At 42.7% G+C, this 25,545-nt stretch overlaps 1 protein-coding gene across 2 annotated transcripts in view; it reads left to right on the forward strand.

Moving 5' to 3' along the window:
- Positions 1–25,545, forward strand: part of LOC147055345 (transcription factor SOX-6-like) — a 51,124-nt gene that overhangs the window by 6,740 nt on the left and 18,839 nt on the right. For both annotated transcript variants that reach the window (XM_085914075.1, XM_085914076.1), the window contains exons 3-8: positions 6,537–6,611; positions 12,904–13,111; positions 13,574–13,799; positions 18,524–18,613; positions 21,261–21,433; positions 22,639–22,707. In XM_085914075.1, coding sequence (XP_085770201.1) covers positions 12,905–13,111; positions 13,574–13,799; positions 18,524–18,613; positions 21,261–21,433; positions 22,639–22,707 — 765 coding nt within the window. In that variant the 5' untranslated portion in view covers positions 6,537–6,611; position 12,904. The remainder of the gene's footprint in view (positions 1–6,536; positions 6,612–12,903; positions 13,112–13,573; positions 13,800–18,523; positions 18,614–21,260; positions 21,434–22,638; positions 22,708–25,545) is intronic.

The following is a 25,545-nucleotide window of genomic DNA, read 5'->3' on the forward strand; positions in this document are numbered from 1 at the left end:
TGATGCACAGGCCAAAATATGACTAACATCTTTCAATGCTATTTTATTCCCCCTTAGGAAATAATGTAAATAAATACGTATCATATCTTTCGGGGTAGCCATCGTAAATTGTCATGATAGAAATTGTCGGCAAGGTTTTAACACCCTGAGCGGTCAAACAAATGGTGTGCAAGCTCATTTCTTTGAGATGTAAAGTGAAAAGCTGAAATAGATTTAAACAGTACACCAAAAAATACTGGTCATCAAATGCTCTAGATTTTAACATAATAATAAAGTAGACATCTCACTAAAATGGAAAGTGTCCACATTAAAGCACAGTATGACACTTGTGATACTTTTTGTCGAGCACTGTCTCTGCAATGGTCCCGAAATAGCTGATTTGACGGACAGCTCCAGAAGTTCCTCCTGGTGTGCCACATTTGGCGGCGAGTGGTATCGGTAAACGATGCTGAGGCCGACATGCGTGTAATGTGCCCTGGACATAGTGCTGGATTAGCACAAGCTACGCGCTACGCTGCCATATTGTTGCTGACTGCGCCCCCACCTCGGGTTTCCGCAATGCAACTCGAGCTGAGGAGAAACCACGGTGGCATTGGCTTGCTGACATGTAAAGTAAAAAAAAAAAAATCTGATCAAATATAAAAATATATGAACCCCTGAAGTAAAAGTTTAAAAAAAAAAACTTACATACTTAAAAATTCACAAGTAAAAAGGATTTTAAACTTTACAAATCTACTTAAGTACAATAACAAAGTTTTTATACTCAGTTACTTCAAACCACTGATAAGAGTTAAACAAAAAAAAACTCAAAACAAAAAAGCCCAGCGTATTGTCGCTGACTACGCTCCCGCCTCGGGTTTCCGCCACGCAGTCCTAGCCAAAGAGACGACGGCGGCCGCGACGTTGGCCTGCTGACACTCGGGCGCAAATGATGCGTTTAATGTGCACGAGGGATGATAAATAAATAAATAGAAGGAACGCTAACTCAGCAACACTTTAGTGTCACTCTCCAGCAGCAGCCGCTTTAATATGGGAAACATACGTCTCGGTGCCTGTGATGTCACTTGTTATTGCTGGAGGCCGCCTATAGGAAAAATCCCATTTGTAGTCGAAAGGAGCTTATGTCATAAAGACTCTATTGTGGCTCGTGTGTTCGCGCGTGTGTGTTTTTCCCTCACACTCAGGCAGGCTTAAGTTGGTTACAAGGAGTCTTGGGGCCTGCGTACATGACACAGATGACCGTTTTCACGGGATGAAAATGGCCATTTTCTGCAAAACTGTGCACACTTTCCACAGAGACACGAGGCTCGCTAATCAGATAATTAGATAGCCACCAAAAAATGACCACATCTTTTTTTTATTTTATTTTTTAAATCCACTTTGTGTTATAATTAGCCATTGACTACCCCATTGTTGCGAGTATTATTTATTTATTTATATATTTATCTATTTATTTAAGATCTCCCTGGTGTGAATTGTACACATATGGAAACGTGGATAGTTTTATTCAACCCTCCCGAGTTTTCCTCCCTTCACTTCTACAATGAGTCGGGATGCTGTTTTATGGTGCCGAAGATTTGCGCACTGTCGTCTAAATCACTCGGCCTCTCTCGCCAATTGCTCCCCGCATTTACATTTATGCATGCGGCAATTAATTACAGTCCGGTATCGGCCTTATAAATTAGAGACGGTAGGGGGGGGGGCGGTGTCACATACCCCTATACACCCATTCATATTAATTGCCCGTGACAGTTAAAGCCTTGTTCGGGTCGTGACAAGGTTGACTCCAGCCCGGGACGCTGCTCCCCTGGCGCTCCTTCACACATCTGATCCTCATTTTCAACAAGTGGCGGCGGCGGCTGACTTCCATGATGAATGACTGGCTTGTGTTGTATTTTGTTCGAGTCATTTCTGCAATCAGCGGCATGCGCCCTGACGAAAACGAGGAAGTCGAGAACCTGATTAGCTCGGTGCTAAAAAAATAATTCACCATGAGCTAAAAAAATGAAAAGCACACAGACAATAACATCAGTTGATGGGATTGTAGCATTTATAATGCTTGGAGGAGTTGGGGAGCTCCCATCATGATCCAAATAGAGAAAAGAGGAAATAAAGTTCTAAAGAAGTGTAAGCTATTGTTAGGATTGTTTGTTTTCCTCTTTTGCTGGTTACTAGTTGGCATGTTCACAAAGAATGTCAATAAGTGAAAGGAGTGGATCATTTTGTGACCTGAGGCAAGGGTGGGTAGGAAAGTTGAAAGGCAAAAACATTCGTCTTGTTTTGTTCTCTCGTTTGCGAGGAGGCTACTTCCTGATTGCTGATGTCAGATGATTGACAGGACTCTACCATGTGCATTAAATGTTCAAGATTCATGCATCATTTTTTGTGTTTCTTCAGACTACTTCCTGGTTTGCGGAGAATGACTTTATGCGAGGAGATGGCACGGACTCTACCATTTGTGTTCAGAAGTGGGGGTTAACAAGTCTAATTGCGACTTGAATGCCAAAGTGTTAAAATAACGTGTTTTGTTTGTTTTGCTTCCATTTTGCGACCTACTTCCTGGTTCTTAGGATGCTACCATTTACATTCAGGTATGGGGGGGGGGGGGCGACAGATTAGTTGTGACTCAAATGGGGGAGAAAAAAAAAATACAATTCCAATTTTTTTATGAACCAGCCGGCTACTTCTTTGGATCAAAAGTAGAATCAGAACTTTTATCTAGATTCCAACCAGATTAATTTCCCCAAAAGGTCACAGTTTGCGTCTCTTGTCCTTTGCAGTCACGGGTCATGAAATGAGCGCATGTTTTGTCTGAATGGTGTCTTTTCTTGCCAGGGGGGGGGGTCCGCGGAGGTCTTCTCACGCTCTTTTCACGTAAAGACATTTTTCTTTTCCCAACTCCTTCCCTTCTTCACAAGGCCCTCCTTTCTTCTCAGTCACGCCAAGCGAGTGTGTTTGTGCATACCTCGGCGGTCGGACAAAAGAGATGCTTTTGACATTCACCTCTTGTTTTTACAGTCCCGGCAAGGCGCGGCGTTTGCACAGCTTTGTCTGGGAGACGCGGAACAATGGCGTGCGCCCATAATGTAATCTCCTCGGGGCTACTTAGGTGCGGACGTATGTGCCGGCGCTTGCCCCGGCCCCGAGCCGCTCCTCGCCGTCTTGGCGATATTTCACGCCGAGTGACTCAGCGGAGAGAATGCGTGTTGTCACTTCCACCTCACTTACTCTTTTGTGAGACGTTGAACACAAAAGCTTTTTTGCACTCATGCAAACATCCTCGTTGTCGATCCAAGTCGTCGAAAGGTGTGCTCAGAACGACTTGCCCGTGCACATGTGTTTTCAACAAAAGACACGCATCTGCCATCCAAAGATCCCGATGACTTGTCTTAAGTGAGATTGCGGTAACTCAAACTTTGAGATTAACTACTGACCGAGCTTCCAGTTGAAATCCTTCAACCTTAAGCATAATCCTGACCCCTCAAGCCTCACCCCGAACCCCTACCCCTAAACCCCATAACCTCACTTTTGCTAATCCTTACCCCTAACCCTATCCTACCCGGTAATTTAACTCCATACCTAAACCAAGCCCACACCTCCAAAACACGACCCTGAACCACTATCCCACCTTCACCCAAACCCTAAAGTCTGTTTCCAGTAGATGAGTCCTGGACCATAAACCCAAATCAGACCCCCAAATTCCAGACTTTCCACTGTAAGCCTCCTAACCTATCTCAAAACCCAAACCCTGAACTCTAACCCAACCCTCAATCGTAAGGCTACCTCACCCTAAAGTCACTCCAAATTCTAAATCCAACCATGACCCCTTAACCGAATCCTTAACCCGAACCTTAAACCCCTAACCCCACCCTCTTAACTCCACCTTAAACCCTTAAACCCCAACTTGTTGAAAGGGTTAGGGCCAAAACCAAAATTTTAAATTCCTGAAGTACCCTTACCTACCCACCCTTAGCCTCAGACAAAGGAGTTGAGTGCTCAAGGCCCAACCCAGAATGAACATTGGCCCTTTCCCAACAATGTGAACAATTAGACAAGCATTTGGTCTGTAATTAACCACCATTCGTCATTGTCAGCCTGCAAGTGAAGACACGTTAGTCATTGTCATAATTACCGGTTCACTTCTTGCTTCTTTATTTGATCAATTGACGTGAACTGAAACTCGTGATTACTTTGTGCAACTGAACCGCGATGGTCACGGAGTGTCACGTGTACCGTTTGTTAGCAGGTGTGAGAATTGTAAAACAACTTGAAGAATCGCTCGGTTAGTCGGGGCAGTTCTTGACAGTTTAAATATGGGATTTTCTTCGAAGTACGGTGCACTTCAAGGGTCAAAAAGTACTCACAGTTCGTACTTTGGATGTTGACATATTTGGATGTTTTGTATTTTTTACTCCTTACCATTGTGAGCATGAAGTATGGTGGCCCTCAAGACTCAAAAAGAGTTATACCATCAATGGATTCAATATGGGTACATTAATATTTTCTTTGACTTTTTTGTCAAAAAAAACGGAGCTAATTTGATCTCAATTATCGGTCGGGACTCGATCACATTTTCACGCTTTCGTCACATTTGATCAACCGCAAATGACAATAAGCAGTCCTCGGAGAGAGCCATCATTTATGGGTCAACTGCGGCTCTTTGTGGTTTAATTGGCCGTGTGATTAGCGGGAGCTCCGGTGCGCTTCCTGTCGCGTGAAATAGACGGCGCTCATTGTTGGTTGGCGCAAATGGCGCTGACAGCTGCGATCTGGCAACATTTGTTGGCCTGCGTCATTCGCCGCGCATCTGATAAGACTACTATGCTGACAACTTTGTAATTAGCTTCTGAGAAAATTCTGGTGGGTTTATTTTACGACGCTATCTATATAACATTATTTTATTTTCATATTTTTTAAAGTTTTTTTTTTGTCTTTTATTTTAATCTTTTATTATGTTTTTTTTTTGTCTGGAGTGGTTTGATTTTGGCTTCTGTAGTTTGTGGGAATGACTTGGTTACTTTTTCTAACCTCCGTGGTTGACGACACAATGTGGGGGAAAAAACAATAGAGAGAATAAAAGTCAATTATGGTAGATATGTTAATTAATTTGTGTCTTTTGAAGTGGCACACAAACAAGCAGAAGAACATTTCAAGAATATTGAGGACCCTTGTTTGTTGTTGTCAGATACAAGAATGACTATTAGACTTCTGTAAACTTGAAAACCACCAGCTTCTGACGTTTAGAACGTTGAATAATGTTGAGAAATAAAACATACGCGAGAGGTAAATGTTGACAGCATGTGAGTATTTCTGCCTAAGAAATGTGAGCTGGGCACGTTTTGTTTGACAGCTGCTGGACAGCATTTGTCTACTCTTGTTTGTCGTGAGGTTGGAAGGAAGAAAGAAGAAAAAGCTACAATATGATTTTGTGTCTGCTTGACTATGTACTAGGGTTAATATATATATATATATATATATATATATATATATATATATATATATATATATATATATATATATATATATATATATATATATATATATATATATATATATATATATATATATATATATATATATATATAGTTTTAATTCAGCCCAGTCAAACACAACTACGTCAGTGGTAGTCATGTACAATATATATTTTGGGCTGAAGAAAAGGCGTGCACTTGACGAGACAAATTCAGACAGGCTGAATGTTTTTTTTGTGTTTTTTTTTCAATTTTCTCAGCCAGCGTCTTGCGCCTCTGGGTTCGCTGAGAGTGCGCACATTGTATGTATGACACATTCACCATGCTATGCGGCCATCACGCATGGCATGCTCGAATTCTCAGCAATTATGTCATTAGGTGTAAACTTCAAATGAGATCCATACTATCCATTGTGCCTTTGTTTGCTTTTCATGTTCTAAAAAAAAATTGCACCCAAAAATTGTAAGAGATCAGGTCTTGTGAGGTGTACCACAATCTGGTGAAGATGAATAGCAAACCAAACCGGTTCTTCTGACATTGTAGAACATGTGTAGATGAGCTCACCAACAAACAAAAACAAAAAAAACAATTCAAGCATATAAATCTTTTTTTGTTTGATTTTAATGACGTGCTATGTTCACAAGAAGAACTTGTTAGCGACCGATCGAATTGTTTGGCTGACATGAATAAAACATCACAGATTGCTCTGATCGCTCTTTATTTCTTTATTGTTCTCAATTAGCCTCACATTGTAGAATCAAAGCTGTTGTCCAGTCTCTTCGTGTGTGTGTGTGTGTGTGTGTGTGTGTGTGTGTGTGTGTGTGTGTGTGTGTGTGTGTGTGCAAATACTCATGCACATAAAGATGTTACTTTTATTTATTATTATCATTTTTTTAGCAGGTTTGTGTTTTCATGGGTTCAAATATATTAAAGAATTTGTGAGGATTGGGCCCAAATCTAAAATAATTTTCTATAAGTATCTCTATCTCTGTACTCTTTTTTTTGTGCCTCTCCCAGCTGCAGTTAAGTAAATCCCCCAAACAATGTTTTCTCTTGTCTTTGCAGGTGATGTTCAGGAATTTTCAAGTCGTCCGCAAGTGAGAAGAGGGCGTGCCGGAGTTGTTCAAACCTCTTAGTTGTGTGAGTCTCCTTTTTCTGATTACTCGCTTGTTTAGCGCTATGCACCGAGCGCTGCGCTGTTCAATAGCGGCTTTCACTCTGCGGGCGTGTGGAGAAAATTGGGCCAGCAGGCGCCGTGCCAGCAAGCTCTCAACACGGGGACCTCGACAGTGCACCTATTTAATGGACTCCCCCCCCGCTAGTAATAAAGATTATATCAAGAGTCCGCCGGTAACACAAGCTGGCGTTAGCCCAGCGAGAAAGCGCGTACCAAAAGTGCAGATGGCAGAGGTTGGAGAAAAGAGTGATCCCGCCATATGGCTAATCCTCCCGTTTAAGAATATTTATTAAGACCGGCCACGGCGGCCCGTGAGCGATGTCAGCCGCAGGTCACTGAGTGGCCGTTTGGATTGCGGGGCCGACGAGGCTCGGTGTTGGGTTTCGGGCGCTAATCTGCATCCTGTTGATGGGAGGAAGGAGGGATGGGTGGGGGGGCTTTGATTTCAAAGGGTTTGATTTATACTTGGACTCAAATTTTCCTTTTGTCAAAATGTAATTGTTTTAATCCCGTGAAAGTTCTGAACCGATTTCGAGGAAAAAAAAAAACGTAAAAGGTGGGACTCTTTTGAGTGCTGTTGCTAACCAAAACAGCGGCGTAGTGTTGCTAACCAAAACAGCAGTAGCCTCGAGCCAAGCTTGTAACTGCTCTTTTAGATTTGTGTGGAATTTAACAGCTGTCTTGAATGAGTTCCTTGAGCTTAGGTTATGTATAGACATCATCTTAAATAGCAATTAGCATTCCACGCTACCATGCGGCCACGTCGCCATACACTAAAATGGTTTATTAAAAACATAAGCCGATCAATAGGGGACTAAAGTAGGGATATCATTTTGAGTCGAGAAGAAATTCATTGTGTAAGACAATGTATCACTTGATGTGTAAAAACTGACTACAGTTGCATGCTCATTTTGCAAATTTCCCTAAATTAACAGCATTTAAGTGCATTGTAAAAGCAAGACCTGTTGATCCACTCCACATGTGACAGGAGGAGTGTTTTAAATGATAACGAGCATGCGGTTAAACATGCGGGGATCGTTTGAATAATGATTGACGTAACTGGATGATGTTTGTTCGTTGGCGTTTGGAGCACGATATGTAATTAAGCTCCGGCCGGACGACCTACTTGTCTTTTGAAGTGGCGTTCCGAGTCTTGATTGCAGCTTGCCAGCAAGGAGTGTTCACTTACGTGCAGGCACGCTTTAATTTTCTCGACGCCCCAAATGGTATTATGCCTTCCTTTCAACAAGCAGATGCAATTACGTGGAGTCAGTGAGATGACAGGAGCGTCCTAACGAAATCTCTGAGATCACTGATGCTGCCGTAACAGCGGCGAGGATTCCCGTGGTTCCTCTTACTGACGATTTTCTCTGTCCTGGAATCGGTTGTCAGGTTGCCAGGCAAAGAGCGTCATCATGAATCTGACTGGCAAGTTTAATTTTGAGCTCTGTAATTGGGCTCGAGTGGGGCAACCACGGTAGTGCCCCTGCAAACTCTACCTAGCAACCAAGAGGCAGTGCAAATATAATTTGATCTGTAAAAAAAAGTCTGCTGGTTTGACTCAATATACCAACTAGATAGTTCACCCAACTAGTAGAATTATTTGTTGCAGAAGTACAAATTTGGTTTCAAACAATGTACGTGCGCCACAATCAACATTTAGGATGCTAGCGCCATGTTTATGAGGTTAAGAGGCTCCATTGTTAGCTGATCTTCAAACGTTACATATATTGCATGTTTATTTTAAACACATCAAAAGAAAAGAGTTGCTTAAAGTGGACATCCCGAGCTAACGAGCTAACTAGCTAATATGCGCGTTGAGGTTACCTGTTTGGTCCGCTAGCTATAATGATCTTCCTTCTACGCATTAGGTTGCAAGCAGCTGTGCTAATGAGCAGCACGAAACATCATTTAGCGTCATTTGAGGCGCGGCCGGACATTAGATCAGCTTTTGACTTTGGACCGTTGGCTAACTGATCCCATTTGGATGGCGGTCAGGAAAAGGGAATTAGTCAGCGGTGGGAAAAACGGGAGCCAAATTTTGCTTTTGTGTAGCTAAGGCTTGAGAGTTGAACACAATTAATGATAGGATGTTGCCTTTCAAAAAGTCCCGCGGGGAATATTCAGGCTGATTGTTTCCTTCATAAAACTGGTGATTTTTAATTTTTTTAAATTTTTTAAACACAAGCTGTGATGACTTTAAACAAGGAATTTTGATCAGGCTTCACTAATTTTTACCTTCTTAAAATTGGAGTACCTTAACTTTGACCTCATTGTAACCTTGTTTTTGGATGCATGTTTTTAGTGGTCGAAGTATTCACTTTCCTGTCTGACAAATTCCTCTTAGTTCTCGTTCGACTCTCCATCCCCTACTTGGAAATAAATTATACCCATCGAGGCCTCGTGGGCCTCCTCCCAAACCGCCCGAGCTCTCTCTTCTCCTCCCGCCCTGGAAGCGGGGGTCTGCTCCACATATCACCCCCCCCCCCTCCTCGCTTCTCTTCTGTTTTTGCGGCGAGAAGAAAGGAAGCTGTCGAGCTGAGTCACTTTTTCCCCACTCGCGTGTCGTCTCCCCGAAGGAAACCGCAAGCGGCATCTTCCTGGAGATGAGCGCTTTTGTCTGCTCCGGGCGGATCCTCCTCGGCTGAGGTCACGCATGGCCTCGGCGAGGACGGGATGGATCGATACTGTTTTTCATCCCATCTGGTGCGGTCGCCAATGAGGAACTTGGTCAAAAAGCGGATTTATTTCAGATCAAGGTAGTCGAGCAGTCTTGCGTGACTTTTGCGTGACTTTGTGCGTGAGTCACTTGTCATATTTGCACTTTGCTTGTCTGCTCTGAGTTACAACTCAGGTTTGAAGTCATGCATTAAAATGACAACAAGAAAAAAACAGGTCGTAGATTGACAACATTTAAAAAGAAGACGCCAGCCGAAGACTTCAGAAGCAGGTCTCATTCTGCATGTCTCGTCTAGACAGCAGCTATAATAAACATTTCCCGTCATTATAATTGTGAAATATCGGAAATATCATCGTATTGCATGGCTTGTCCTTACATTATTGCAAAAGGACAGCTGCTGATCTTCCCCGTTTGCTCTTCTTGCTTGATTGGATTTAGGCCAGCTTTTAACAAAGCCTCTTCCTCCTCCTCTTGATCCCATTTCACTCTATTGTAGACTGTGACACTCTCGTTTAACATCAACGAGGCCGTCAAACATTTCGGCCGATGAATTCTAAACGACCTTGGGTCACATATCAAATAAAAAGTCTTCCACATAGCGCCGGTGTACCTAATAAAGTGACCGAGCCACGACAACTCAGATTACACTCGTGCAGACTAGCACACTTGTAATTAAAGACTTCAATCCCCCCTCGGGTTGACTTTCTTTGCGGGATGGGTCTAATTGATGGTGACACTTAACAAATGGAGGCGGGATTATGCGATTCACACCACACGTGAACGTGCGCGCAGTCTCACTAACTCACTTTCACATGCACGCTCACATTTTATTTAGGACGAAAAGTACAGAGCCGCTCGGTTCTTCTTCCAAGGCAGAGTGACAAATATTCTAACAACACTTCTAAAAAAAAAAAAAATATGGAAAATTTAAGTGCAGAGATTACCAGCATTCGCACGTCAATAACATACTTGAGTTGTAAATAGTTGCCCCGATTTGAGGGATTAGATTCGTGTGAATAACAGGGGCGCTCTGATTGGCCAGATTACCGTTACCATGAACAATGTCTATTAGCCGCTAATGCACAATGGACACTTTGTACGGTAAGAATAGAGCGGGAGCGCGCGCGTGCACGCGTGTGTGATGTATTCACTCTCGCAATTTCAGAAGCTCCATTTTTATGACCGTACTCTAAATTGTTTTTTTTTTTTAATTGCGTTGACCTTGAAGAAAGTACCATCTGTACACATTACACATTTAAAGCAGTCAATAATTGAGATACAAATTGAGACAAGTTCCCGAGTGTGCGCGGTCATGAGGAAATCCCGACAGCGCTTCCTCGGATCAGATCAGACGGGAGGAACAAAGCTCATTGTCGGAGGGAAGGGACAGGAAAAGTGCCATTGGGATTATCAAGGGAGCATCCAGTGAAATGACTTGTCACTCTTAATCTGAGATTAGAAGATTTTAGCACCTCGCGGGTGCGCTAAAAGCCACCTGTTTGGCTCTTAATCCTTTTGTTGCATCAAACTTTTACGCCTTGGTTGAACACAATGGTCGTTGAGAGATATCCTTAGAATTTGGTCACGCATTGTGCACTTTTTTTAAATTTCAAAAGTCTTTGTGCAATCTGTGGCTTTCAGTCATGCTATCCCCCGGTGACGTCTTGTCTTTTTAGATCAACGTTGGCTCAAACGTACTTGTGGACTGAGACTACCAAAAAAAAAGGGAAATAAAAAGGAGATTGTATTGCTCTAAACGACAGGATTTAATATTTGTTTAGTGATTTATATTTTTTTTCTGCTTTGGTGCTGACAGAACGGGCAAATGGGCTGATAGGTGAGACGCGTCGTCCATAGGGCCCAGTGTTCTTCAATGGCCGCCTTCAATGGCCCCCTGTGTACGCGTGAAGTCGATAAATGTATGCCGACTCTTATGTTTGCACTGGCTAGGGTGTGTTGCCCTGCCAGCAAAAACAAGCGGCACACAAGGCGGGGTGTTGGTCAATACGTCCACTTCTGGACTGCGGTTTACAGTTGGCATAGTCGTCGGCGTTTACACCCACTGTACAAACATCGTGTTTATCTGTAGAAAAACACATTCCTTCGTTTGATTGATATTTTTCACCTCTGTACTAACGAAGGCAACAAACTCCAGTTCATGAGATGATGAGAGAGCTCTTTTATTGCACACATGCACAATTTGTGTATTTGTCAAGTGGGCTTTCTTTTGGGGCTGGATATCAAAAGATTATTTATTTATTTATTTTTTTGATGCAAAAAGAATTCATTGAGGAACCAACTATTAGCTTGGCTGCATCTATATATGTATATATTTTTATATATATAAAAAAATATAAAATATAATACAAAAATAATTAAAATATATTATAAGAAATATTTAAAAAATATATATAAAACAGAATATAATTAAAAAAAAATATTAACAGAACTGTTAACTAACATCTAAGGAACATTTAGCAAACGTTTGTGACCTTGAATGAACCCTGAAAGACCCACACATATTTTCACCAGTATTTACACTTGTACAAAAATTACATTTTAAACCTCCACGAGGCCACTCTTTGGCATCAAAGAGGTGTCGCCATTGAACGTTTCTATTTTGGATGATAGCGGCGGAACGATGGCAGTGGTGGTCGAGGGGGCGATCCCCGGGGGGGGGGGGGAAACCCGGCGTGTATGCGTGGGCATTCCTGAGGCCTGACCTCTGACAGCGCCCCCTCTAACAAGGCTCCTCACAGACTTGAGACACACAAGGCCTATTATCTGTCTCTCGCTCCCTCTCCGTCTTTATTTGTCCAGTCCACACACTCAACTGCATTTTATTCGCACCTGGGTGTCGTTCCAAAGAAGCATGCTGGAAAAACGTAGAGGCCTGCTACATTCGAGGTATTTACACGTTGTGTGTGTTTGGATTCATATCTTACAATAATGCTACGTGGTGTGCGGTACGTTATTTCTCAAGAGGCAATCCAAATCAAGCCGAGCTGTGCGCCTTCATTTCTATTGACACTTAGGGTGAAGAATTTTCAAACATGACTCTGAAGATTCGCTGTACGGGTAGCGAAACTGTTTTGTTTCATTCTTAATTTGCATGATTTCCTCGGAGGGAATTCAAGTGCGGCGTTGGATGGAAAGCCAGCAGGTGGTCTTTTGTTTTCTTCTGAGAGGGGAAAACAATTCTTGGAAAAGAAAGTCCTCCGGTTCCCGTTTATTTGCCTCCGGAATCTTCCTCTCGGGCTCCACGTGGCCGAAGGGACCTGGCGGCTCAATGCTGTGTTTTGTGTGCTTACTTTATTTCTGGGAGGGAGGGGGGGGGGTACTCCTCATCTGTCACAGGTTTCCCTTCGTCCCGCCGCCCACAATGGGTGATTGTTTGTCGCCAGGTCCCCTCACCCCCCCCCCCCACCTCAGCTCTTTCCTACCAAATATCGAGCCAGTTTTTTTTTTTTTTTTTTTGCTAACGGCCTGTGTTAAGTTTAAGAAACCGGCAACATTGTTAAATATTATTTGAAAAAATATTTGATCCATTTAAGGCCTCCCCTCTCCATTCTCAGAATGATGTCTTCCATGCGAGCATCGCCTCCGTTTCACGCAAGGCCCGAGGGAGAGGGGGCTCTCGGCTGCAGCAACACCAACGCGGCCTGGCTGGATGACCACGGCACCAAGGAGACGCCGTCGCCTTCCCCGCCCGAGCAGCCGCAGCCAATCAGAGACAAGCGAGCCGACGGCGACTCTTGGGATAACGTTGCGTCGGCTGCGATGGTGAGAGAGGGAACGCGGCTCATGAAACACGCACGAGGGGCGAGATCTCTTGCATAGTTATAGACACACACACATACACACAAACTGTAGTCGTGTGCTGCAGGCACTGCTGAAGGCAGCCCAGTGAGGGTCCTTCTCTGGAGACTTTTGACGCTTTGTGTGTGTGTGTGTGTGTGTGTGTGTGTGTGTGTGTGTGTGTGTGTGTGTGTGTGTGTGTGTGTGTGTGTGTGTGTGTGTGCTTCAAAATCAGAATCTTAAAAGTTAACTAAAGGTCAAAACAAAAACTTTGAACTGGTGAAACAAACAAACAACAAACATTAGTTAAAATGGAATTTGACTTTTCGAGATGAACCAACTATTAAAAGTCGAACTAAAATGTTTTTTTTTAAATATTTTTTATAAAAACGAAAAATTTTCTAAACACATGACAAGCTGAGCTCTTTTTTCTTTTTTTCTTTTCAGGACACGGAGTGCCCACATAAAGGGTCCTCTGTCATCTACTCGTACCGGGCCAGCTCCACCTCGCCGCCCAAGCCTGACGAGTCTTCCCGGGATCGCGGCGAGCAGATGGCGACGGGCGCCGGCTTGGCTTTGGGGACCCCGGAACGCCGCAAGGGGAGCCTAGCGGACGTGGTGGACACGCTGAAGCAGAAGAAGCTGGTGGAGATGACCAAGACGGAACAAGACGGTAAGACTCCGAGCTGAGGATGCTCATTTCTGATTGGCCGGAATTGACCCCACCTCTCATCAATACATTTCATACATTTGGATATTAATTACTGCAGTTCTTCGACTTCGGGAATGAATTTTATTTAATGACAAAGCTTGTAACCGTATATTTATTTCATGCATAGAATTCGTGTGTTTGCGTGGGTGTGTAAATTCCGAAACGACTTTGTCTTCTGCACCAGCAAGTTTCTTTTTGAACTCTCCAAATTACAACGACTCTGGCTGGTTTGATGCCGATATCAATCAGTGCAAATGCAGCTTTATTCTTTCTTTCACGCCTGTCTGATGTGAAACGCTCGCACGGAGAAGGGTCGGAGTCTCCCAGCATGCCCGGGCCTGCCCTCGGACGCGCGCGGAACGCCATCCAAGAAGCCTGTCACGGCGGCACGTAGTAATCTGGATATCACAGCGCCGCTTGATCTCTCTTTGACTTTGTCACTGATGCGCTAAATGCGACGGCCTCGGGCGTTATCCAGCATGAAGTCTTTTTACTTGAAAGATGGCCGCCCGGCGTTCTTACGAGATATGAACTTGTGTTTTCGTTTGAGCTGGATGTCGCAGTTTGTATGTTTTCCTTTCCCGTCCGTCGTACCAATTTTGCTGGCGTCGCCGAGAACGAGGCTTGCAGACTGTCCGGTTCTTCGTAATGAGTTTTTTTTCTCAATTAATCGATTTTTCTAAAGCTTAAAGTGTCATTCAGTGGCTGGGAAGTGATGACCAGCAAGCTGCCAAGCTTTTTTTCTCATTAGTTCATCAATGACTTGGCTCAATGTGTCTTTGTTATTGATCAGTGAGGCTTTTGATATCAATTCCTTGGAGTGAAAGGCCTTCCTGGTGAACAGGTTCTCGTTTTTTTTTTTTTTTGTCAGATGATTGACAGATGAACAATAGTTTCCTCCCGCTTCCCGCTTGCTGGAAAGGGCCCGCCCTCATTAGTTAACACCATCAAACACAACGTGACCCGTGCTCGCCTAGCTCGGAACGAGCATGTGGGCGACGTCCCTGTTAGCAAGCACGCTAATGAACACAATGCGGTGGATTTTGCTCTTTAAAAGTGCCATCAAGTGCTCGTTAAGGTGGCGCGGTCTCGCTGTATCGCCGCACAGCGGGAAAGACGTCCTTTATGAAAAGACAGGTTCGAGATCGAAAAGGTGAATTTCAGCTCCACTCATATTTCCACATTAGCTTGAATTTCCAATTGATCTTCTATATCTTTAGTAGACTTACAGAAACATTATAAAGATATGTATTTTTTCTATTAATAAAAAAAAAAAATTAACCTGAAGGGCATTTTTTCAACTGACTAATGAATAATTGACTTGACTTGACACCAAAACATTTGAACAGAAATGTCAGAATTTCTTTTTGCAAAAATTCTTGCAATATATACCGTACATTTTTTTTTACCCAAATAATTTGAAAATGTACCACATAATCTGACCATTTTACAAAAGAAATAACATTTATAAATACATCAATTTACTTTTTTCTGTTACCCAAAAACTAAAAGTGAAAACGTATTCATACAGTACGGAATAAAATGTTCAGGCATGACATGAGATCAGATCGGCGACACCGCCGAAGTCACGCAGGTTAGCGTTGTCCCCGCCTCCTCACGCCAGCTCAGCCTTAGCCAAGCAACACACCGATCCACAGCTTGTAGGAATTTAAAGCAAAACGTCAAACGTTGTCTCGTATCATGAAGGATCCTCGACTCATGATTTTTTCATGAGCGCCGAGCACGCACTGTGTTGACGTGCACGATGATTCCGTGTGACATTCGCACGCATCGTCAATAATCGGCGAAGGGGTGTTATTCCAAAACAAAACTTTTTTATTTTTTTTCAAATGGGCAGTGCAAAAGACACAATTAGGACTCACTCGCTGGTTCGATGCATCAAAAAAATCCTCCAAATTCCCCAAAAAATAAAAATGTTGCCCCTCCTTCCCAGGAGTGTGCCCACGTTGACCCCTGTGCATGTGTGGGGGGGCTTATGGATCCAACGGGCCAGGTGTAAGTCGTTGTGATGACAGCTTAACAGCCCAGTTGGGCCGGACCCGAGAGCTAAGCTCATTGGCTAATTAACAAGGTCTTGGCTCGGGGGCACCGTGTTTGCCTTGACTCCGCCAGATTGCCACTTTGAGCTGAGTGTGTGCATGTGCGAATGTGTGTGTGTGTGTGTGTGTGTTGAGATTAGCATTGTGACTTAACTGTAACAGGCTGACGACATAGTAGCAGCAGTAAGCATTTGCTCTTTGGGACGGAAGGGGGGGGGGGATGATATGCGATAACAAAAAAAATGGAAAGAAGAGAGTCCGACTGATGCACGCATGACTCACCCCCCCCCCCCCCCCCCCCTCCATCACTGCTATCGCTCCTCTGTGACCCAAATCAGAGGTACTCCCAGCGGGCTCAGGGCCCAAAACAACGCATGTATTGTCTAAAGCACACGTGTGTGTGTGTGAGTGTGTGTGTGTGTGCGGTTTCATGTATCAAGACTAAAGTGGAACCAGAAGCAGGGTTCTTGAACGGTTGAGGTTTTTCAGCAGCGTGCTTACTACAAAGAAGCAATTTTGCACCCTGACAGCATAAGACGCTCTCATCTTTAAAATAGAAAAACAATTTTGATGATTCATAGCGTGCATGTTATTGGAATGTTTGCCTTTTGTGTTTCAAAGCATTTTCGCATTCCCCCCCCCCTTATAGGAAACAATGGGAGGTGGAAGAAACCATTTTTTAATGTATTTCAAAATTTTTTTTGCACACAATACAAACATATTCTCCGTGTATTATTTTGAGACAATATTTGCAAGTTGCTCATTATGATATATTATCAATTTTATATATTTTTAAGAGTTCATCTTTTATTCATGTAATCTATGTATATACTACATATTAAAATAAACATATTTCATAACAAATAATAAAACAGATTGTCTGCTCTTGTAAATAAAAACAACTAAACAGGGCCTAAAATGTATTATACTACCGTTGAGCCCCCCCACCCACACCACCACCAACATACACTGATGTTTCAACCCTGCTGTATGTTTGCCTGTGTGTGTTTTTGTGACCAGCGAGAGTGGGTGTCGTGTGACCGATGAAAATAGTGTGTGTGTGTGAAATAGACACCGTGCCTATACACAGCCGGGCGGGCAAACCGCTTTGCACTATAATGGTTTTACAACACTGATGTACTGTGTGTGTGTGTACAATTAAAGGTCCGAGCTGTACAGTGGTATCCTATGATCACTTTGTATGTGGCCGTGTGCATGTGTGCTGATGTTTGGACATATGTTGACTTTGATTTGACACAGACATCAGCCGTGCAGGACAGCTGTGAGGACAGCTGCTCGCACACGCCACTTCTACTCCTCCTCCTCTTCTCTTTCCTCCCCGCTTCCTGTTTGTTGCTCGTTTCCTGTTTCTTTTTTTATCTTCTTGACTTTCACTGGCTTCTGTGTGATAGTCTTCTGATACTACGCACATTTTGCTGGTTCTCTGTGTGGAAAAAGTGGCCATGCCAGGAAAAGCGGTGGGAACGTGTGACATTGACTTCTCCAGTCATGTTGTGATGAACGCAATGCTGGGTTCTGTGTGAAAGGCAAAGGTGGATGAATGGCAATTTTACTGCATCTTTGTGTGAAACTTCAATCCAGTGGCGGCTAGTCAATAGAGGCTCAGCTAACTCACCTTCAATAAGACCGAGAAATGAAATAACCAAAAACTGAACAAGATCGGCCGCGTTCCTCTCCCTCAACCCCTCCCGACACTTCTCAACCACCTCTCGCTTCTTCCACTTGACGAAGAGACGTCGGGGAATTTTCATACAGGCCACCTTTCTAAACAGCACTTGATCCCGACAGATAAAGATCCATGTAGGGTAAAGAAAACACGGCCTCCTCTTCGTACGTTGTGTTTACCGCCATGGGAGGTATCATAAATTGTCCACACAAGTTGCCTTTTCCTGCTTAAGTGCATCTATAAATTGTGCGCAAATGCGGCCCGGCGTCATCATGCAGCTCCTCAGGAACGCTCAACGTGATAAATCCCATTGAAATGAGTTGATTTCAAACGTCACCGTCTGCTGCTCAATTTGGTAAAATGGCTTGTTTAGTCCCACACTGGTATACTTACTCATATTCTTAAAACTGCTAACCCAGCGTTGGGTCCAAAAAGGTTCGAACCAGTGCTGGGTTTTTGCGCTTGGTGAATTGTGTTGAGGTTTTGACCCAGCGTCAAGATTTTGTTTCAACAATGGGGTCTGATTTTACTGAATTTACAAAGTATTTGTTGCCCTACGCTTCTCGTTACAATCTTCATCGTCCGACTCGAGCTTTAATGGAGGCAGCGGACGTCTCATGATTGTGACAATGACAATTTCTTTTCACGCTATTTAAAAGACAATTTTGCACTTTTGCTAACTCTGATGGTTTGTCAACATCATATTAATAAGTTACAGGAAATAATAAACTGATTGCGCTGATCATTTTGGGGAAGTCAGCAACCACATAGTAATAAAAGACACATTTTGTTTTATTTAACTTGTCCCGACTACAAAGGAATTGCAATTTGGCCGTGCCTAACTTTTAAACCAGGCCATGTAACATCTCATATTATCATCCCAACTGCTTTCCACAACCATCAAATCTCACCCGCTCTGCCGTGCGTTGCCTTTTCAGAGTCGACGTGCATGGAGAGTCTCCTATCCAAAGACTGGAAGGAGCGTGTGGACCGCCTCGACGCCACCGAGCTGCTTGGCGACGTCAAAGGTCAGTAGAGTCTGCCGATCTATCTTTGTCTGTGTCTAAATAGAGACTCTCCAATAATGTCTGTTCTTGGGAAAACAAGGCAGGTGGTATGTAAACTAAGAGCGCATGTAAATCAAAGGGCTAATAAAAGCACAAACACGCTGTCATTTTTCTCCTTCATGTGAATAGCATGTAAATCAAAGGGCTAATAAAAGCACAAACACGCTGTCATTTTTCTCCTTCATGTGAATACTTTGAGGGTGTTTGTGCTCCCGGATGCATTAGAGTTGACTGTAAAGTGTACACAATGTAAATGTGGCGCTGATGAAGAGGCGCTGACGTCCATAAACACATTTTCCCACATGATAAATGCCGGAAAAGTGCGGCGTCATGTTGAGATTTTGCAACATGAGCGAGTAGATGCATGTTAAGATTTCGAGCAAGTTTTGCAACAAGGAAACCACAATTTTACGAATGTATAGATTAGAAAAAATATATATATTTGTTTTTTAAGTCATTAAAAATGTTCTAAACATATTCGTATGTATATATATATGTTCAAAATAATTTGGAAAAAATATATATATATTTAAGAAATTGTAAAAAAAAAAAGTAAAAACCATATTTGTTTGTATTAATGTTCAAAATAATTTTGGAAAAAATGTTTATAAAAATGTTAAAAAAAAATCATTCGTATGTATATATGTTCAAAATTATTTTGTAAAAATATATTATATATATATATATGTGTGTGTGTGTGTGTATATATATGTATGTATATATATGTATGTATATATATATATATATATATATATATATATATGTATGTATGTATGTATGTATGTATGTATGTATATATGTATGTATGTATGTATGTATGTATATATATATATGTATATATATATATATATATATATATATATGTATATATATATGTATATATATATATATATATATATATATATATATATATATATATATATATATTGACCCATTTTTTTGTCAAAATTAAATTATTTAACCCTAATACATAGTCAAGCAGACACAAAAATGTGTGTGTATTTAAATATATTTTATTTGTATTGGGAAAACGTTATAGTGACACTATAGTGACAACTTTTTCTTATTCTTTTTGGCCCTTGAGCCTCAGTGTCTTTCAGTCCTCATCGCCATTCTCTATTATCATAATGCTAAAAACGATGCTGGTTATATAGTCTATGTATGCACAGAGGGCGTGGTCTGTGTTTGAACATAATCATGAACAAAGACCAATGTCAAACATTTGCAAAACAAATACACAGAAAATTGACTTGTGTTTTACTGAGAATAGCAGCCAAGTCAATATTGACCTGGCGCTACTTTCAGGTTTTACATGAATGAAAATGAAGGGGAAAAAAACACAATGCTTACTATTTCACTTGGCTACACACACACACACACACACACACACACACACACACACACACACACACACACACACACACACACACACACACACACACACACACACACACACACACACACACACACACACACACACACACACACACACACACACACGATTCTACCCATCCTCAATCAACCAATCAGAGGTTCACACACCACGTTGGCCGCACATGCTTGTCCACGACTACCTGAATCAAAACTAGAAGGAAAAAACTTTGATTGTCAGGACAGACTCACTCTGGTTTGGTTGCCCGACGGTGTTCCAATCCTAACTTGGAGGAGCTCGATCGAGAAGACGATGAGAACCCGGCCGGGTAAGCTTGTTTGCTTCCCATAGAAAAGCGCAAAGAGCCTCGAAAACAAAGACACAAACAGAGGAGAATGTTGCCTTTGATACGGGGCTGCTATGGGCTAATTCTGTGTGTGTGTGTGTTTTGGGGGGCATATTCGGCTGGGGGGGGGGGGCCACAAAAGGGGGGACTACAATGGAGACTTTGTTAGTATGCAGGTAATGTCGGGGCCACCCTTCAGTCTCCCCACATGGCCCCAGGGCAGGACCTTGTAGACACACACACACACACATGCGCACACACACACATTACAACCGAACACGCGCTTGTTTTTCCGACACACAGCCGTCAAACTCCTCCAACAAACTTTATTTGCAATTTTGTCTTTGGAATTTGGATAAATCCACTTGTGGCAAAGCAAGTTGGTTCTTCGATTAAGATGACTAATTAAAAAAAACGGATTATAGTGTGTTGAAAAATGTTTTGAAACAAGTGCTGAAAAAACAAAACTGCTATTTCATCAGCAACTTTTATATAACCTTCTGCTTGTACTGCCAAGTATGTGACGAAAGTATGTGACAAAAGCTTGTAAAAGCAAGTGGCTTTAATTGTTGTGGGAGCGCAGACGTAACGTGACAAATGCTAGCTCGGCGTGTGCGGGCATGACTAATAAGCAGCCACGGCGTAAAGAAGTTTTGTATTGTTACAACTTTGCCGTGACATTGGCTGAAGCGGTCTTTTGAGTTGAAACTAAAGAGCACTCAAAGCCACATTCAGTAAAGATTCTCATTAGTTTTCAAAAATAATAATTTCAGGTCATAAATTCCTCAATCAGGTTGAAAAGAAAAATGTGCACCATTTTATTAGTGGAAAAGAAGTTAACAACTGTATTTTAGACGTTTTTTTTTTTTTTTTTTTTCTTGTGCTCACAGGGACGGCCGAGTCTCTGGAGGAGAAGGAACGCCAACTATCGGCGATGATTAGCCAGCTGATCAGCTTGAGGGAGCAACTTCTGTGCGCCCATGACGAGCAGAAGAAGATGGCTGCCTCGCAGCTGGAAAAGCAACGACAGCAGATGGAGCTTGCCCGGCAACAGCAGGAACAGGTACACTCCGTTTGATATGTATATGTACAGTACAGTAAATATGTGCTCTATGTGTGTTAAAATGTCTTTACATTGATGCTAATTTCCATTTGCTTGTCTCTGCTGTTTTTTTTTTTTTTATTATGTTAGCATTAAGCTGTCTGAACCGTTGATTGTTTCAATATATTATGTTTTGCGAAGCGGGTAAAAAAAACTTTTAGAAAATGATATTTTTATGAGTATTTTTTATGGTCTCACTATATCACCTATTACGGGTTCAAACATGGGTCTTACCTTGGGCCCGTTGACGAGCAAATAAAACTTTTTGATCGTAAAATGGAAAAGTTGCAGGTGTCAACCTTCTTGTCTGTGTTATTAGCTGAAAAGCGTCATTAGCACATCAGCCCAAAGTGAAAAGTGTTTGCAGTTGTCACACTTAATAAATAATTAGCACGTGGCTATTAAGACTCAAAGCGGTGAAGTCGCCCCTCGTTAGCACCGACGGCGTTAGCGTCTGGTCAGCGTATGACAGGCTGCGTATTTGGCCGGGCACCCGTCACAATTACATTCCAGAGCTCGCCGGCGGACAAAGGAAGGAAAGATGGCGGGAGAAGAAAAGAGAGCTTTTTACATCTAGCAGTCATCCGGCTGTTGAGACATGATAGGCTGCTAACGCCCTGCAGACAAAACGTGCCTTTAATGAAATATGACATGTGCGCAAATGGGTTCCCGCCTTCCATTCGGCGGGCCTGTAATTACGTAGCGGAATAAATATACCAAACGACCCGTCCTGGAGGCAGCGGTTTCGCTTTTTTATTCCTCGTCAGGTGCTTCACCTTCGGCGATGGATCTGTGATGTTTGAAGCAAAACAAACTAAGAAGAGGGTGTCGACGGATGTGCGCTAAGGCTAGCTCACTAAAATGCATCGGATCGAGTCGTGACATGCCAGACGGGCTCAGACACGTCCACTTTTTCCAGACCTAAAAATAGAGAAAATCTACCTGATGTTATCGACGAAAGAAAAAGAAACAGAACTGTTGGAAGAATAGGAAAGTACCTAGCTTTCCATACCGCCGTTAGCTAGCGGTTCAATTTAGCGGTTCATTGGACAGTCTGACATGTCAATCATTAAATCAACACCACTCATATATTTTGTCTTTTTTTTAATCCTAGAGTGAATCTCGTCTCTTCAAATCTTAACATAAAATCAAACGTGTGTTTGCAGATAGCTAGACAACAGCAGCAACTTCTGCAGCAACAACACAAGATCAACATTCTCCAACAGCAGATTCAGGTGAGTTGGTGCATCCCTGACATGGTGAATAAAATACTTTGACATTTGTAGATTAATATGAGCTTTTAGAAGTCATTTTAAATATTTATTTCATATTGTCATTTTAAATATCGAAATATTTATGATGGCATTACTGCTGCAGCGAAGAAAAGTTGTACAATACTTGGTGAACTTTTTAAAAAACAAATCTTTCTCTTGACAAATATTCTGTATGCACATTTAAAAAAAAGCCACATACTAAAATGAAATGAAACAAAGCATTTTGAAGAAAAAAAAAAAACTAACACTAAATACACACACACACACGCCTCCTGTCATTAATTCCTCACCCTCTATCCTTCTTTCAAACACGTCCATTGTTCTTCCCATCGATTGGCGTGTTGTTGTTGGACGGCGGTAATAACACGGCAGGTCCAGACCTTGCCTTTTATTCGTCGTGCGAAGAGGTGTGCCTCTCTGGCTGCACACGTACGGTGACCCCGTAATTGGGGCGTTCAGACCGGCTCGCTCACCCTCGCATTGATCACCCCGGCAGCGATCGATGCCCTCGGCCGTCCTCCCACTCATCCTCGTTCTTCTTTTCATGCCTGTGCTTTCTTCTCTCACTTTCTAACGACGCGTTTTATCCAGCACAATCTCCACAGCTATGAGGGGAAGCTGTGATTTCTGATTTTTCCTGAATGTAACACGTGACTTTATGGATAATATTGAGGGGAAAACTCAAATGATAAACTCCATGGCCAAATATAAAAACTTTGTTAAATAATGTTTCTGGTTGAGATGGAAGCGGACCAGCCCCCCCCCCCACCAGCGACCGGGCCCTGGACCGTAGCCATGACGACGGACGGAGCTCTTGGCGTCTGGCCAACACGTGCCATTGTTTCCTCATTGGCGCACTTTGCGGCACGTTGAAGCAATTCCGGCCTGGCGTGAAACAAGCGGTCCAGCTGAGATCTCCATAATCACACGCTGCTATGCTTTCAGGAGCGGTTTGTTGAAACCAGCTCAGGTTGCCGAGCTTCACAGCATGGACCGGCATCCCAGTTATTGCCCCCCCCTGCGGTTCGGCGGCCCTAATGAAGTCCGACGCGAGCTTTATTAAGGTTCGAGGGGGCGGGGTTCTCATGGCGAAACGAAGTTAAAAAACACAAGAGCTTGTTAACTACATCACGCCGTAAGGAGCTGGCATGAGAGATCCAAAGGAGGCCATCCGTAGGGGGGTTGATAGCTCTGGAGAAGACAGCGGGTCGAGATTGTCCAACGAGGTCGCCGCTTTGATCAAATAAACAGACACCAAATGGAGGCCAAGCACAAACTGAGAAGTTTTTGTTCACAGTTGGAGCTTCTTTCTCCGCCAGCAACATCTCACAGCGTTCATTTACACAACGCCACTCACTCCTACTATCTGTCGATTTTTTTTTTTTTTTTTTTAACTAATGACTAGTCGTGGACCATGTCTGTAAATTCCAGAATTCTTCACAATTGTGACATTATCGGTTAGAAGCAGTGCTTTGGTGCCATCAAAAGAAAGATGTCGACGTGTTTCCAGATTGTGTTGCTCTTTTGTCGTAGATAAATAGACACAGTAAAATGGCGACCATGTTGGCAGGGGCGACTGTCCCATCAAAGAAAATGGAAACGATGGACATTAGCTTAGCATCACTATTAGCTAGCAGCTCAAAAGTAGTGTGTCCAATCCACTAAACATGTTTAGTCTTTTCACTCAGGCCCTACTCGAATGGATAACCCCTTCCCCCAATTAGTCTGGTAAATAATTTTTCCATTTTATTTGACCAAATACTATATTTAGCCAAAGAAAAGTTGCATTTGGCTAATAGTATTTTTTTCTGGAATTTGCTACTTGATGCCATTGAAATTATAGCTTTGCGCTAACATTCATGCTAGTTTTCCCCCATGATAATGGAATCTAAACTCTATATTTATCCATAAAGAGCTTAGTGAAAATCTCAAAAGGCCTCTCTTTCTTTTGCTCCTAAAACGCTCCGTTTGTTCAGCTGGTCTGCTTCCACTTATCAAATCCAGACATCCTCTCGACCAAATTCTCTGCAGAGATGACCACGCGCTACTGTTTGTGCTCCCTGCAGACAGACTTTATGTGCAATTTGAGAGGAAACAAAAGGATTATTATGAAAAATGTACATTATAACGGATTTTATACAATATTGGTCCTGCCCGCAATCGTCAGTTGTCTTTAGTGTTTTCTACTCATGACTTGCCAGACAGGCTGGGCTCAGATCATTTCATTTTCAAGCCACTGCCAGACTTCTTCATTGTCAAGAAGCAGAGCTTCACAGTTATTGGATGCACAGATGGCGCTCTTGTTGAAAAACGGTTCAGTATGTGTCGGGGATTGTGATGGCTCAATTTGAACAAGACACAACAAGCCCCCTCCCCCCCCCCTCCAGAAAAAAAACTTGTTGATTTTAACACAACTGCCAAAAGCTGGTGTCTTACTGCTTCCTGCACATTTTCTCTTCTTCTCTTCTCTTCTCGCCTTCTTTTCTTAACACATCTATTAACAAGTGTTGCAAAAAACAGCTTCCCAACGTGTGCGAGTTCAGAAGCATGTTTTTTCCCGTAAAAATTGTCTGTGTGTGTGTGTGCGTGTGTTTGTGTGTGCTGTAGAGTTCAAAGTGACCAGGCTTCCTGTCATGTGGTTTTAAATGGTGTGGAGAGCCAGTGGGGGGATGTCCATGGGTTAAAGAAATACTTCCGAAGGCCCCCTTTTCTTATAGATATGGTTACAGACACACACTTACACACACACACACACACACACACACACACACACACACACACACACACACACACACACAT

Source organism: Syngnathus leptorhynchus, chromosome 6 (genome assembly GCF_054491065.1).
Source record: "Syngnathus leptorhynchus isolate UIUO chromosome 6, UIUO_Slep, whole genome shotgun sequence".
Lineage (NCBI taxonomy): Eukaryota > Metazoa > Chordata > Actinopteri > Syngnathiformes > Syngnathidae > Syngnathus > Syngnathus leptorhynchus.